This window comes from Nipponia nippon, unplaced genomic scaffold, assembly GCF_047370975.1.
Source record: "Nipponia nippon isolate SJK-2023a ecotype South Korea unplaced genomic scaffold, ASM4737097v1 scaffold_6, whole genome shotgun sequence".
NCBI classification, from domain to species: domain Eukaryota; kingdom Metazoa; phylum Chordata; class Aves; order Pelecaniformes; family Threskiornithidae; genus Nipponia; species Nipponia nippon.
The window spans coordinates 80,771,750-80,786,425 of NW_028262380.1; the positions used below are offsets into that span (position 1 = coordinate 80,771,750).

At 45.6% G+C, this 14,676-nt stretch overlaps 2 protein-coding genes across 5 annotated transcripts in view; one reads left to right on the forward strand and one right to left on the reverse strand.

Annotated features, from left to right (window-relative positions):
• Positions 1–8,211, reverse strand: part of ALPK1 (alpha kinase 1) — an 88,698-nt gene extending 80,487 nt beyond the window's left edge. For 2 of the 4 annotated variants that reach the window (XR_015699522.1, XM_087735770.1), the window contains exons 1-2: positions 7,394–8,211; positions 769–1,165 (exon numbers count right to left, since the gene is read on the reverse strand). The gene's annotated coding sequence lies outside the window, so the exon portion shown is untranslated. Of the gene's footprint in view, positions 1–112; positions 248–768; positions 1,166–5,803; positions 5,868–7,393 lie in introns of those variants that run through there. The other 2 variants (XM_087735771.1, XM_009470551.2) reach the window with 2 other exon arrangements.
• On the forward strand, positions 7,101–11,391 carry TIFA (TRAF interacting protein with forkhead associated domain). Its single transcript, XM_087735781.1, has 2 exons — positions 7,101–7,345; positions 10,252–11,391. The coding sequence occupies exon 2, from the start codon at positions 10,272–10,274 to the stop codon at positions 10,833–10,835; it is 564 nt and encodes a 187-aa protein (XP_087591907.1). The 5' UTR covers positions 7,101–7,345; positions 10,252–10,271; the 3' UTR covers positions 10,836–11,391.
• Positions 11,392–14,676: the final 3,285 nt, after the last annotated feature.

Genomic DNA, 14,676 nt, shown 5'->3' on the forward strand with positions numbered 1-14,676 from the left:
ATTCAAAGCGGGGGGGGGGGGGGGAAGGAAACGCTATATTCACTGGTCCTGCTACGTATCTGCAAAAGACAGTTTATTTTAGGGCTTATCTTTAACCTTCAAAATAACTTACTTTGTTCAGTCACTGCTTTTGAAGCGAGCTGGAAAGGTTGGTTCTGTTCGGTCTGCATTGTATATGTGAAATTATCTCCGTCTAAATGGTGTCAAACCAGACAGAGCGAGCAGATTCAGTCTCTCTGGTAAAATCTTGGTCCCGGTGAGGGCAATGCTTAAGCTCCTTGCTATCAAAATACTGTCTCCTCCAAAATGTTGATAATCCAACACATTTAGAATTGCTACTATATACCTAGGAGACAAGACCACATCGTCCCTCGTGTGGCGAACGTAAAGAAGTACAGAGATGGTGTTTTGGAGGCTATTCCAAAGCACGCTGAAGTCGTCAAGCTCCTGCTTTCAGCCAAACCGTTCCACTGGAGTCTATATCGATTGTCACAGTTTTTACACTCTAACGGATTTGCTTCAGAGCAAGAGGAAACAGGGTTTTTTTTAACGCAGCAAATAGATGTTAGCATTGTTAGAACCTTATCAAGTCCCAACACAGTATTTAAAATACTTGCTACTAGCCAAACTATGTGTTGTGATGCTGCTATGTGGCCACCTTGAGAAAGTGCAGCTTCCTCAGTTTACTTCTCTAGAAGAGGACATTGCAAAGAGCAGAGAATACCAAACTGAAATGCAAGGGTTATGACCTGGGGAGAACATACTTACCTCTACCGTAACCTTCGTAGGAAACCTGGACGGTTGTTCCAGTTCTTGCAAAGAATGCTGTTGGTCTCTTAGCGGCCACAGTTGATCAGTGAGATTATAAAGGCTGATAAACCCTCAGTCGACAGTTGTAAAACACCAGTTCAAGCTTTCTCTTGTTCAGATCTTCAACGTGAGATTTGATGTGAAAGATGGAGTTTCCGCTTCCTAGCATGCCCTCTGTCGCACAGAACTCAGGTGAAGGTGTCACGCTGCGCGCTGGGCCACCCACAGCAACGCAGACTCCTCTCAAGCAAGCCTTGACAAGGTCCAGCCTCACACAGCTTGTGAATCTGACAACATCAAAAACTGAGGTATCATGAAGATATCATAGGTCATATGTAGGAAGTTCACAAGGTACCTGTAAGGGGGAGGGGCGGAAATCACACATGAATTGCATACTTCTTGGAAGCAATGACAGAAGGCTTACGTAAGGAATTGTAAGGAAGCAATTACAGAAGCCTTATCTGTATGCCAAGTATTTTCTCTTTCTAGTTTGAGATGAGTTCCGCAAGATAACAGATGTAGGGAGACGTATGTGCCAGCTAGAACTGTAGTGACATACAACTAGGGGAGCAAAACTTCAACGGGTACATCACCTCCGCGTACAAAGATGGGAGATGGCCACCAAATAACTGCAAGTTGGACTCACGGTTATTGGTAAACAAAGAGAACTCCAGCAGGGCTCAGCAACAAAAACCCCACAGCTCTCTAACTATTACTGGAAGGCACAGGGGAATCCTGTGAGCAGAGTTACAATCAGCAGCTGTGCACAGACTACTCCTCCCCAACACGTTTCTAAGTTACACAAATTATTTTTTCATTTTCAGCTCTACTGAAATTCATTAAGACATTCTTCTCTGAGAAACGTGATGCTCCAACACACTTAAGACTCCAGGCTTTGTTCCAACTTCAAAAAAAAAAGACAACAGGGAAGAGCTGACAATTTTTCTTCTGTATCAGGGCTTAAAGATGATTTGCTTTTAATTTAGAGCAAGAACCAAGCACCTGCTCTTTGGCACTGATCCTCCCTTACTCTTCTTTTTCTGCTTCTTGTCCCATGAAAGCTGGAATTACAGGAGCTTCTCTCCCACCAAGCTGCATGAACCTTCCTCCAAAGACACAGCTGTCAGTAAGAAGGGGCTCCAAGTCACAAGGAACACCTCCACCTCCTTCCACAGTGTCCCTGCTGTGCTTTCTTTTTCTAGCCCTGGATCTCTACCGGCTATTTACAGAGAGGGCAGCCATCCTGTCAACAGAATAAGGAGAGGCATGCTGAGGACCCACTGCTGGGTCTTGTTGCATGACGCTGACAGATAGATCAGTCTGTTCCACCTCCCAGTCTCTTCCCAGTGTTTGTTTCCTTGCTGCCCCATGACTGAGGGGTTTCACTTGTCCTGTAAGTTGCTCCCCAGGTGTCTGGTCCTGAGCAGCAAAAGCAGACTGGGGAGAAAGCAGCAGTAAGGGCAATGGGATGGATGAAAGGGAGAGAATCCAGACAGAGGGAGAAAGGCCCCAGAGAAAAAACAAACAGAGGGTGGGGGGAGCGACAGAGGGGGTAGGAAAAACAATGAGGAGGATGGTGAAAGGAAAGGACAACGGACAGCAAGAGGGGCAGGAAGATGGAAGAGAAACTGAAATAGCAGACAGGCAAGAAAGAAGCAAAGGGGAGAAGCCAGAGGGGTTCAGAAGGAGGGCCAAGGGCAGATCACGATGTAGTAAGAGAAAGAAAATGAGAACTTGGAGAGTGGCATAAACAAAATCCATCTCGTAAGAATTAGTTCTCTTCAGAAGTCAAGGCGAGCTTCCTTATCAGTTTATTCAGGTCAAATGAGATGGGAAACGGAAGAGTTCTTTTTCATGAGTAAACAAGGAGCAAAGAAGTAAATAAACATAGAGGGAACTGCGCTCTCTCTTCTTCCTTTGGAAGACCTCCTCCCTGCTTCACGGAGTGGAGCCGTTCTTGGCACCAGCATCTAAAAGTTCAGTGAACGCAGCTCCTTCCCATGCACCTCTCCTCCCTCTCCCACTGAGATCCAGCTGAATATCTTGCTTTGTCTTTGGAATACATGTGTCTTTGAGAAAGGCCTATTTCTTCTCTGTTTGAACGTGAGGCACTCGGTTACTGTACGGTAATAACAACTCATTGCAGAACCTAGCTATAGGTTGTTGCGTACTCTGTTATGCCTTTCCCAAATGAACTCTTGTAAGTTACCACTACCATTATTATTGTTAACTTACAAGTACCAGGACAGGTCTTGCAATATCAAAAGGAAGTTTCTGACTTAAAAACAAAAAAAACAGGAAAAAAAAAACAAAAACCAAAAACCAAAACCCAAACACCAAAAACCCTAAAACACATGGTGGCTCCTCATGTCTGGTCACACATTGCCACCTACTGGCACCCGCCCCTGTACCTTCAACAGTGCTAAGGCGGTTTGGATCAAGAAACGGGCTGTGATGCAGAGAGGAAGAGCAGCAGGAGGACACAGGTTGGTATTTGAACATAACACACATGTCACAGGTGTAGGCGGTGAATATTATTATACCCTAGCATTGCCTACGCCCAAGCAAACACGTCCACCAGCTTGGATTTTATGGCTCTAAAGCAGCAATCAGCTCTCACCAACCTCCTCCTTTGTGTCTCTGTACATTCCCGAACAGGTGAAGGACGATTTCGGGTCACCCCTGTGCCATCCCAGGAGAGCTGGGACAGGGGAGGCACAATTGCAGCGTGTCCCCTGCCACCTGGCACACCCAGGCCCACGAGACAGCCCTGCCGCAGCAAGAGAAGAGCCAGGCATTTAGTGCTGGGGAAAGTCCGCAAACAGAGCGCATGTCCCTCGGGAGCCGTGCCCGCCGGGCTGCACAAACCAGGGGAACGCGGACAGAGCCAAGGGGGGCAACTCCCTCACCTATTGCACTCTTCGCAGCCTCTCTGCTAACCTTACCACACAGGCTCCACTTCACATCTTTCACACGCTTTCCATCGAAACACTGCTTATGTCCCCTTGTGGCGAGAGGCCAGCCCTGGAGAAAAACGGCATCTCTGCATATTTGCCTTAAAACCAAATCCCAACGCATTCAAATCCACTGCAAGTATTTCTAATGCAAAGTTTGACATAAGAGGTTCTCACTAGGTCACAGCATCTGCTTCGCTATTCACATGACGACCCCACTGACAAGTTGTACCAGCGACTGTGAAAGCCGCCAGAAAACCACAGAAATCATACTTAGGCAACATTTACAAGCGCTGTCACCCGTTACACCTGCATCCGTTCTGTCACACAGCTGGCAAGCCTAAGCACTACATCAGCGGCTTTGATAACCGCATGTAAAATCTGGCCTTGGGAGGGAAGGGCAGAACCGTGGCAAAATGTCAGCACCACTGAAATCAGGCCAGGCTTGCTGTTGATCCAACAGGATGAGGATACTTTCATCATGTTACTTTAAATAGCAGAGAGAAAAAGAAAGTTTCAGACTGGTCCAGACTACTGCTGGTCTCCTGTCTTGCCTCAAATGTCCGCAGAACGGCTTTTATACAATAAAAGAGACAGAACTATAAAGAGCATGATTCCCGAGCGTCCGAGAAATGTTATCACAGCGTTCCCAACTCGTGACCGACCAGGCAGACCATTAACAGCCATACCAACCGCACCATGTGCCAGAGCACTCAAAAAACCCCCCGGGATGTTCTGGTAAGGTTTCTTACGGTGTGCTAAAGCATAGGGAGGAAGCCTGGGAAGGAAGGTTTCACACATTAAGTCATTCAGAAGGAATTAGCTGGAACACAGATATCCAAAACCAGTCTTTCCACTCACTAACACAGAAAACACTTTCTATAGCTCTTCTAACCTACCATGAACTTTCCAGAAAGAGAAAGAAACATATTTGCCCTCACCGACTCTCAGATTTTCAAAGCCGATCATGACTGAAAGCAATACGAGTTCCTCGTATTTTTCCACTTTCCAGCTTTGCCTATTTAGGCTCTGGAGTTATCCAAAGCCTTACAAATCAGTTGTTAGAAAAACAATACATCACAGCAGCCAAGCCAAAACCACCTCAGCCTTTCAGCCGACACATTACAAATACTTCATCAGCCCAAACGGCTAGCATCAATAATGTGCCACCAATAATTACACAGAGAAGCCACACCAGGCATACGTCAGCAGGAAACATCCATTTCAAGTAACGAGCGTGACTCTTCCTAGGCCTTCCTCCTCTCTAGGGATTGGCAAGGCAACGAATACAGGTGTCTGAAAACCAACCAGCTGGAAGGCAACTTGAAAGGAGAGCGTGGTTCCGCTCCACCTTTATTTTCATCTCCCACGCTGTCTTCATAATCGAAGGGAACGCCGCGTGCCACCGGCTTTGCAGTCCGGTGTGGGAAGGCGCAAATTTCCATCACCTCCATTATCCATCGGATAACTCCAGGGATGCCAGAGCAGATTCATGCTCCGGAAAGGAAAGCACGCCTGGGGAAAAATCACAACCTCAAGAGAGGAAGGGGTTGTGCAGACAACACAAAACAGGACAGCAGCAAGAGCTACTAAGTTAATGTTGACATCAGCTCCCCTGGCCCACATCCCGGCGGCTTGCTCACCACACAGTGCAGCTCAGCCCTACAAAGCTTTGCACATTTATTTGCAGTTTCACTTTTAACCAAAGAAATTTCAAATTAAAAAAAAAAAGAAGTTATTGTAATATACTTTAGTAAACCACATAACCACTTTAGCAGGAAGATCACCCAAAATAGCCATGACCACAGGAGTGCCTGAATTTTTTTTCTCATACAAGGCAAACTTGGAGTTGTTTTCTTGGAACTGGCAGCGTTTCAACAGTTAGAAACTTACGGAAGAGAGGAGCAGTAAATCCAGTTCCTGTTTTCTCCTGTAGGAAATCACCTGGAGCTATGGTTAAATCATAAACTAATAAGGAATATGTAGTTAATATGAGGTTACATCATCCTAGAAAATAGCAAGAAAGGGTACTTACATACCTCAATAGGTACAAGTATCGAAATAATCCTATCAGAAAAGCTCTCTCAGGACCCGGGAAGCAGACTGTTTCCGGAACCAAAGGGCTGACAGGAATTACAATCATCAACAGATGCAATAAATAGCAGGGTTGCACAACTCTGGCTTTTCCAGAAGGCAGCAAAGTGCTTTTGTGTGAACACACACACCCAGCCCAGCCTACTCCAGGAAAGGCATTCTGTTAAAGGAGAAACTTGGAAGAATCTGTTTTCCTTTTTTCTGCTTTTCAACATGACTTCTTGCAAAACACAGTCTAAGCCCTTTTTTTCCTGATGTAAGGGGAGAAGGACATAGGCAGCAGACATATGAGCCTGTGAACAGATAAAAGCTATCCTACAAGAACTACAAAGGAACTTATCAAGCCATGAGTAATTTACCCAATTGTTGAATAAATAAAAGGAACCCGCAAATGAAAAATAGTTTACACAAACCAACACAGTATTTCACGGCCAGTGCCAAAGCAATCAAACCTACGGTATCTATCAAGGAACAACACCTTGCCAGTCACAACACCATCTGTACAAGCACAGGTAAAGGAGGACATCGCGTGTCTAGGATTCAGACCAAGACGAAACAGGTTTTTTTCTGCATTCTGCCTCTTGTTCTGTGCTTGGGAGTAATCTTGCTTAATAAGAAAAAATGAAGCAGCTGAATGGAGAGAATTGCTCATTTTTTCCTTACCAGATGGCAGGGCTGCCTCAGGATTTCTAGTAAAATGAAAAGTTTTCAGCTCAGCTTAGATCAGCAGCCAAGGAAAGATTAGGTTTTTTTCCTCAAAGGCAGTGCAATGAAGCTGAACCACTGTTGCTTAAAGCAAATAAGCCAATATTTTAAAATACCTGATTTAAGAACACCATCAGTCAACTGTTTTAATGTGCTGCTTACTAAAGCGTTTTACCCTTCGAGGTGTTAATTTGGGGGTGAAACTGAAATTATTTTGTCTGAAACCGTGAGGCTGCAAACTCTGGATCGTATCCTTGCCATTGCTGTGACTACTGGGTTGAGTAAGTTACTCGCAACCAATAGATTTTTAGATGTCCACATAAAACCCCAGACAGAACTGAGGTTAATTTTTTAATTTTTCCGGTTTATTCACTGTAATAAAAGGAGAGCTCGGTATACTTTTTGGGAAAACAACCCAAGTTCTTCCTCCGGTCCCACGGGAGCCTCAGCACTTCCCGCCCTTGGCGCGGCCCGCTGCCCCCTCCTTCCCTCACAGCCCTTCCCTCACACACAGCCAGCCCCCGCCCCGCTGGCGGGAGGGCCCTGCCGCCGGCCGAGCGCCCGTTCCCCGCCTCCCCGCCCGGCGACGCGGGGAGCTACCGAGCGGCGGGGAGCTACCGAGCGGCGGGGAGCTACCGAGCGGCGGGGAGCTACCGAGCGGCGGGGAGCTACCGAGCGGCGGGGAGCCCTTGGAAGCCGCAGCCGGCCCCGCACGGACCCTCCGGCAGGCGCCTGAGGCCCGCTCCCCGCGGGAGGCGGGCGTCGTTCCCGCCCACCGACAGGTGAGGGAAGGGCCCCGGCCGGGCTGCGGTGCGGGGAAGGGAGCGTACCGGGAAGGGTGGCCGGGTCCTCGGGCACGGGCAGAGCGGGATTTGTGCAGTAAGATCCGACGGAGGTGGTGGCTTCGGCGGGGAGCGCTGTCGGGAGGTCTTGCCCTTGCCGTGCTGTGGTCGGTCAGGGGCGGGCGGGACGGAGCCCAGGGGCGTCCACGTGTTGTCAACAGCTTGGGCATATTCTCGCGTAGTGCCAGCAAAGATGGTATTTTTAGCAAAACGGAGGTCGCGCTCGCGAGTTAGGAGCTGTCGGAAGTCCATTTGGCTAGGAACTGTTGGCTTGCTGTGTGCGGCGTACGTGCTCCAGCGCACCGGGCAAACCGGCCCCAGGACAACCAGAGCTTGAAACGCAAGCTGTGGTCTGCCGGCCTCCTACCTCGGCTCTTGCAGAGGGCGAAAGATAGATACGCTGGTGACCACGGCACGCTGGGACACAAAAAGGATAGCTGGCCTTCTGTCAGGCGCTTGAAAATCGTATTCTGCGCTGCCTCTGGCTCAAGGTGCACCGTCATCCAAAATGAAAGTTAAATAACGAAAGAGATGTTATTCTTCTTGAGACACAGGTTGAACGCTTACGTTCTGATTTGCAGAAGCAAGTTGGCAGAGCTCTCCAAGCGATAAGTTGTAGATAGAGAGTTACAGCTCTTCAATACGTTGTTAAACACTCAAGTAGGAGCCCTGTGGTTCTCAAGTTAGGCAGCCGGGTTCTCAATGCTCTGTGCCATTCTCCTGTCTCTAAAAATGGGGATAACGATGCACGCTGAAGGAGATGATGTTGGGAGAAGGGAAAGAGGTGAGACAACAATTTGTTCGACTCAAATTCAGGCACAGACAACAGCAATGCAGCGGGCTGCCTTACAGTTGCAGGGGAAATCTGGATTTAACTATCAAAAGTTTCCCTCTGCAGTTAGAGCTCTCTGAAATCCTTCTCCTGTCCAATACCCTCTAGTAAACAGAAACTCCTTGGGTATTTACCTGAAAGTATGTTCAGTCCAGCCTCAAAATAAACCTTTAATGCAGGACTCGGCAGCTGAGCCGGCTGCACACAAGCAGATGGCGAACAGCCAGCGGGGTGTGCGGGAGCTGCGGCGATCCGGGCTCAGCGGGTGCTGCCGAAGCAATCAGTGGCAGTTCTTCCCCTTCCCTAATTAATAAATGTCGCCACGTGTAAAATCTGGAAACATGCGGATAAAGACGACATTTTGCATTGATCTGATACACAGTTGTATACACTTGCCGATTTCTCAAAATACTTTTCTTTGTATGCCTGTGTTTTGCCCGGTCCTGATGCGTTTCAGAAACCAATTAAGGAAGACATTAACGGAAGCAGAACACGCTTTTAAGGTAGTATCAAATTCAGCCCAAGTCTCGAGACAGAAAACTGTCTCCGTAAGGCCGATCTGTGAACTAAGTGACATGGCTTGGTTTTCCCCTTTAACCAAAGCTGACCTCATGTAAACGTCTCACATCCTCTTTACTGGTGCGGAACAGCGAAGGGCAGAACTAAGCGCAGGAGGAGACAGTCCATCCTCCTGCTCGCGGAGCCGCTTCCAGCTCACCGGAATCGAGGCATGCTACTAGGATGAGGGATGGATACCCATGCCACTGCAGCTTGTCCTACAGACGGCCCAGGAATAGCCTGCCGTCGGGGCATCTGTACTTCTGTCAAAAGCATCGACAACATTTCCTAGTTTGTTTTCAAGTGAGCTACTTGAAATTTTGTATTTCTCAATTATCTAAGCTTGGTAGAAGCACTGTTGGAGCCTCCTTCCGTCAGCAAGCTGAGGTTGCTAAACTACTGTGTCAGAACTGTTGCTGTTGTTGCGTTCAAGGTGTAAGAAGGAAGCGATGCTGAGGTTTCACGCACAAAGTGACACGCGGATACACCACTATTCCCTGTGCTTGGAGTTTATGTCCAGTGGTATAATTTAGCCTTAAAGAAAACACTAGTCAGAATGCTTAACTGCAGCGATGATTCACCTACCCGTAAAAACAGATTAAACTGTAGGCTGCTTTTCAGCATCATTGACTGAATAGAGGTGGTGAGAAAGCTCAGGGTTGGCGTGTGGCATGTCGGGAACTTCACGCCATCTAGCAGGAGAAACGTGACAAACATCTGCAGTACATGATGCCAGTTAAATGGCTGCTCACATGTTTCTCTGCTGAGTAACTGAGAACTCATTCTCTGGTTCCTACTTTAAGGACCTGGCCTTTTCTTTCTTTAGACTAAGTTTCAGTGCAGGAAAACACTGGCCTTGCATGTAGAGAGGACCAGATGGCAGCGTTTCCTAAGGTATCTCACAGATTTTATTTGGACGCACTGCAGTTGCTCAGACTTTGGAACAGAAATTAGTTCATAAGCAAGTGTCTCTGTGCTGCATGCGAGAAGCTTAAAAAAACAAAACCCTAACAAAAATTATTTGTTATTTTTAGTGCCTAGGTAAGTCCTTCCACAGCAGATAGCTGGGATTTTCCCATAGGCAACAGGGAAACACCTGGAGTTGGTGACAACTCCTCCTTTAGGTCTCAGCTTCTGCATTCATTTTACATACGGTCAGGTCAGTCACTTCTAAACGCTGTATTTTGTGTCACACGAGGTAAATTCTGACTAACAAGCCAAGAGTGCTTTATACACATTTGAAATATCACTGCCTAAAGTCAGATTACATTTGTAAAAGTCGTTTGTCTGATACCTTCTAGTCAAAGCACTACGCTGTAAAACAGAGCACGCAGGCCCAGGCAGTACTACTTCATTTTAAGTCCATAAAATAAACCTTACTGGCACCTAATCGGCTGAAGCCGATTTTTTTGGTGCTGCAGGGGTTTCATGCTGTGATTTTACTTCTTTCTTGTAGTTCCGAGGACTCATTTCATCATGACCTCTTTTGAAGAAAGCGAAACGGAAGAAACAGTAACGTGTCTCCACATGACCTTTTACCATCCTTGCCAAAAAGACAAGATGATGTTTCGTTGCTTGAATTTCCATAGGCGAGAACAGGTCAGGGCAGATGAAATGGCCAAGTTTGGCCGCGATTCTAATGTCTGCCATTATAACTTAATGGATACTCGTGTTTCTCGGATTCAGTTTTCACTGCAGTTTTACAGGAGACTGAACAGCTCAGAATTTTGTTTTGAGATCAAGAACATGAGCAAGAAAACTAAACTGATTGTGGGCCAAACAGAACTGGGTTACTTAAACAAAATCGACCTGCCGTGGAAGTGCATCATTTGTTTTGGGGACTACCAGATCTTAGCAGAGGTTCAAGAAGGGGAGTCCATGGATTATTTTGAGACTGACTTACGCCTGGCCGAAGAGCCAATCGTACAAGAAAGATGCCAGCCATCACTGCCACCTATACCGGAGAACTGCATTTCTTCTTCCTTGTTTCCTTCCCAAGGCAACAGCCCCATGGAGACTGATGAAAACGAGTCATGCTAGCAGGGAGAAGGAGGCCGGATCAGATTTTGATCATTTGAAACCTGTGCAACTTCCGAAATTGAAGGCTGTCATCTCAGTCCGCTGTTCTTGATGGTTCGCACCGCTGCGCATCCGTCTTCCTGCTTGTTGTTTCCAGCATAGGCGTACCAGAACGTATTTGTTCAGCAGAAACGGGTTCCTGCCACTGTCTTCACCAGGGCACGCGTGCTCTCTGATCACCCCTGTTGGCCACGTAAACGTGTGGGAGACACGAAGGGCCGCTCAGATCCATTGCAGCAGATTCAATTCAAGAACTGTGACGACATGCCTTGAAGGTATATTTAACAGGCATTAATATAGAGCATGCAGAACAGCGTTTTAGCCCCAGCATTGGTCAGGTAATTAGGGACACGATGTCTCGCTACATTTTTTAATACTTTGTGCTTTGCTTTTGACGTGGAATTCCAGACAGTATGTTCAAGCCTAGGTTGTAACTTCCCAGATTTTGCAGCTTAGAAGCACTTTATCAGCAGGGTCCTTTAAAGTTAATGTTTTTATTAACTTTGCAGCAACATTTTTCTTCTGTTCTTAAAATTAATTAAAATATATATTTTTTGCAAGTTAACTACTTTTGCTTGTGAATGTAAATAAACATGCAGTGTCAGTGATCATGGTATGTAAAAATACAGATAAATTTTGTAATAAAAGCATTTGGTTGCCTAGTAAGGATTTGCTGTCTTCTACAACCACAATCTAAAAGCACTTTTGTGAATAAAATTATTTCCAGGACAATCCAGGTAAGACATTTTCAGTGGTGCTATTCCGGGCTTTCTAAAAGCAGCATTGCTCCAAGATAAGGGTTGACTAAAATGCTTTCAGCACATTTTCTAAGTCTACCCCCCACCCCAAACTCTCTTCCAATTTTGCTTTCATTTAAGTGTTTTTCAGGTTGTTTCAATTAAGTTTTTCTTTGCTAGGGGCTCAGCTTTTCATTGGCACTTGTTTTTTGCCAAGCATTTCAGTTTGTTTGAAAGACACACCAGAAAGAATCAGAACAGAGCATACGTAAGAGTTACCCATCTTATCATCCCTAAACATTAGGCTGCATTTCAGCATTAATCACTCCAATAAAACCGGGATTATAACTGAGGGGAGGACAGCTGAATTACACAACGTAACCTGACATCAAGGCAAACAACCACATGTGGAAGAAAGTCATGGGAGAGGCCATGAAACTCAAACACAGGCTTACGCAGGATTTTGTTTGTCTGTTCATCTCATCCTTGCCAAAAATACCTTCTTCCCATGTTTTCTGCTCTTTGAACTAGGCTCCGATACTCACGGAACTTCTACGGTCTTTGGCCTAGATGCGCAACGCAGCCGCCATCTTGGCACAAACGCCTCTGCCGCGCACCCAGCCCCTCAGCTGAACAAAACAAAGCCGAGAAGGTGTCACCCTGTCACCGGACACGGCGCTACTGGTTGCAGATTTCCAGCAGTTGTTGGCTGCTTGGCTTTTATATGCTTTTGACCCGAGTCTTCCTACTCTTTAATTAGACAGAGCGGCCAATACCTGCAACTGCAAGCTTTTTCTCTAGAAAAAGAGAGAAAGATGCAAATGCAAGCTGAAACAAGCTCCTACACATAAAAGCTTTTACATGGAATCTCATATAAAATGCATGGGATTTCTTACATTCGCTAATTTGGCTCGTGTGGGAGGGAGGAGGGAGTGTTAGTTTTGCATTCCCAGTAAACAGCTCTCTTCCGATTAGCGCTCATAAATTATTATGGATGACGTGGAAGTTCTTGCTTTATACTGCTTTGGGCTTATAAACCAGGTTGCTAATACCACCACTAAGCAGCATTGTTATCCAATTTCTATTCACTGGCCCCGTCACGTAGGACTTAACCTATGACACTGATCGTATTAATTGCTTACGCTTTCTGGGCTATTATCGAAAGAAAACTGACAACTCCAGTCTCAAATTTTCAAGTGCAATATATAAACAGAAGCATGTACAAACAGTACTTAACTGAGAAAAATCTTCGGTCTGGTCTGCGGAGTTCAGAGTGCTGCGTCTCCGTAGATTTTGTATTCACTCTGTACAGAGGATATCCACCTATCTAGAGCAGAGCATTCCTTAGGCACATCTCCAGGAACCAGGAGAAAACCTTGGGAATGGGAAAAAAAACAAACACACAAACAAACATTTAATGGTTTCCAAACTAATCATTTCTACAATTATATCTACCTGGGGTAAGAACCAACCCCAAAATATGGATTAAAAAATGAATCCTCTCCTAAGAGGATCCTATCACTGCGTTAGTTTGACCCACAAAAGCTAAGCTTGACTGAAGAAGGAAAAGAAGAGTTGTTTCAGTACGGGCACACCAGAACATATTTTGTTCACCAGAACCAGATTCTGCTTCCGCTTCCCCTCACCACAAGGCTGCCATTAGTCATATATTGCTAACTTAATTGTAAGAAATACTACACACACAAAGGCAGCTAACATTTTTTTTAAGTTTTTGCTTGGCTCAGCTGTCCTAGTATAGACAATCATGAAATACTAAAAGACAATGCTGAAACACCAGTTTTATGCTTCACCAGGTAACTCTGAGCAGACTGTCCAAGTAGTCACGTCAAACGATGTTATATTCCACAATGGCTCAACTTCAGTATCAAAACATACGTATAGCCGTTAGACAAAAAACTTAAAAATTAAGAGTTTCCTGCTAAAAACACTGTCTTTCCTATATACAGACAACTGAAATGGTGCACTAGCTCAGCCAGCCATGAAGGCAAGGACGCTGCTTGCCTTACACGAGGAAGGTTCCCTTACCTTTGAAGCATGAGGGTACAGCTGCTCGTTTCTGATAGGAGACGGGCTCCACGCTCCAAGCTCCTCAAGTCCTCCGCTGTCGCAGCTTGTGAGAGCTTCCCTTCCAAAGCAAGAGGTCTCAAGAAGGGATGCTATGGAATTCGGTAGTTAGACACAGCTAATTATTTATTAACACCTTCCTTAGTTAGCTGACGCATAGGTAATTTTGGGTAACGTTTTAACAATTCACCTTCACACACTGCTTTCACTGTGCATGACACGGCAGCTGCAAAACCAGCCACAGAGAAAACATGGCCAAACGTAAGACTGACTGAAAATTTCAATTACTTCTAAATTTGTACAGATACGCATTTTACAGTACTGTTCAATTGTTTCACAGGAGCTGTTTATAGCACCTTTCAGTTTCTTAAATTGCCAACGATATTGGCCATAATTTCTTCAGTCAGTCGGTGTGGCGCACTGAACCCTGAAAAGCCAAATGCTATTAACCGTGGCTACAGAACATGCCCATCACAGTAAAAGCCTTCAGCCCGAGTCAGCCTCCTTTTTCCTGTTTGTTCCTTCTACAGGCAGGACCATCAGCTAGCTTCCTTCCCGAAAGCATAGTCAGGACAAGCGAACCTCACGTTCACCGATCAGGAACGGTAGTGGCCACTGCAGGGTAAAGTTAACAGTTTCGGCTGGTAAAAAACCATGTTATTTACAGGTTGAGAAAGTTGCCTTTGTTTCCATAGGAATATATTATACAAATAAACATTCAAGAGAAGTTACAGAGTAGTAGCTTATGCCAAACCAAAAATATACATTTGATGCGTACAAATTTTTAAAGCTTATTACAGGCATTGCAAATGCAGATAATTACATTAAAATATTTTCAGTGACATAGCTACAATTTAAATTAAGAAACGGAATGTTATCAACAAGATTTATCTGTTCGTTCATGTTGATGTTTGTACCTATTTAATCCAAGTGTGCAGTATTTTCATTCAAGTTATCATGAAGAGGACCACACTACGGTG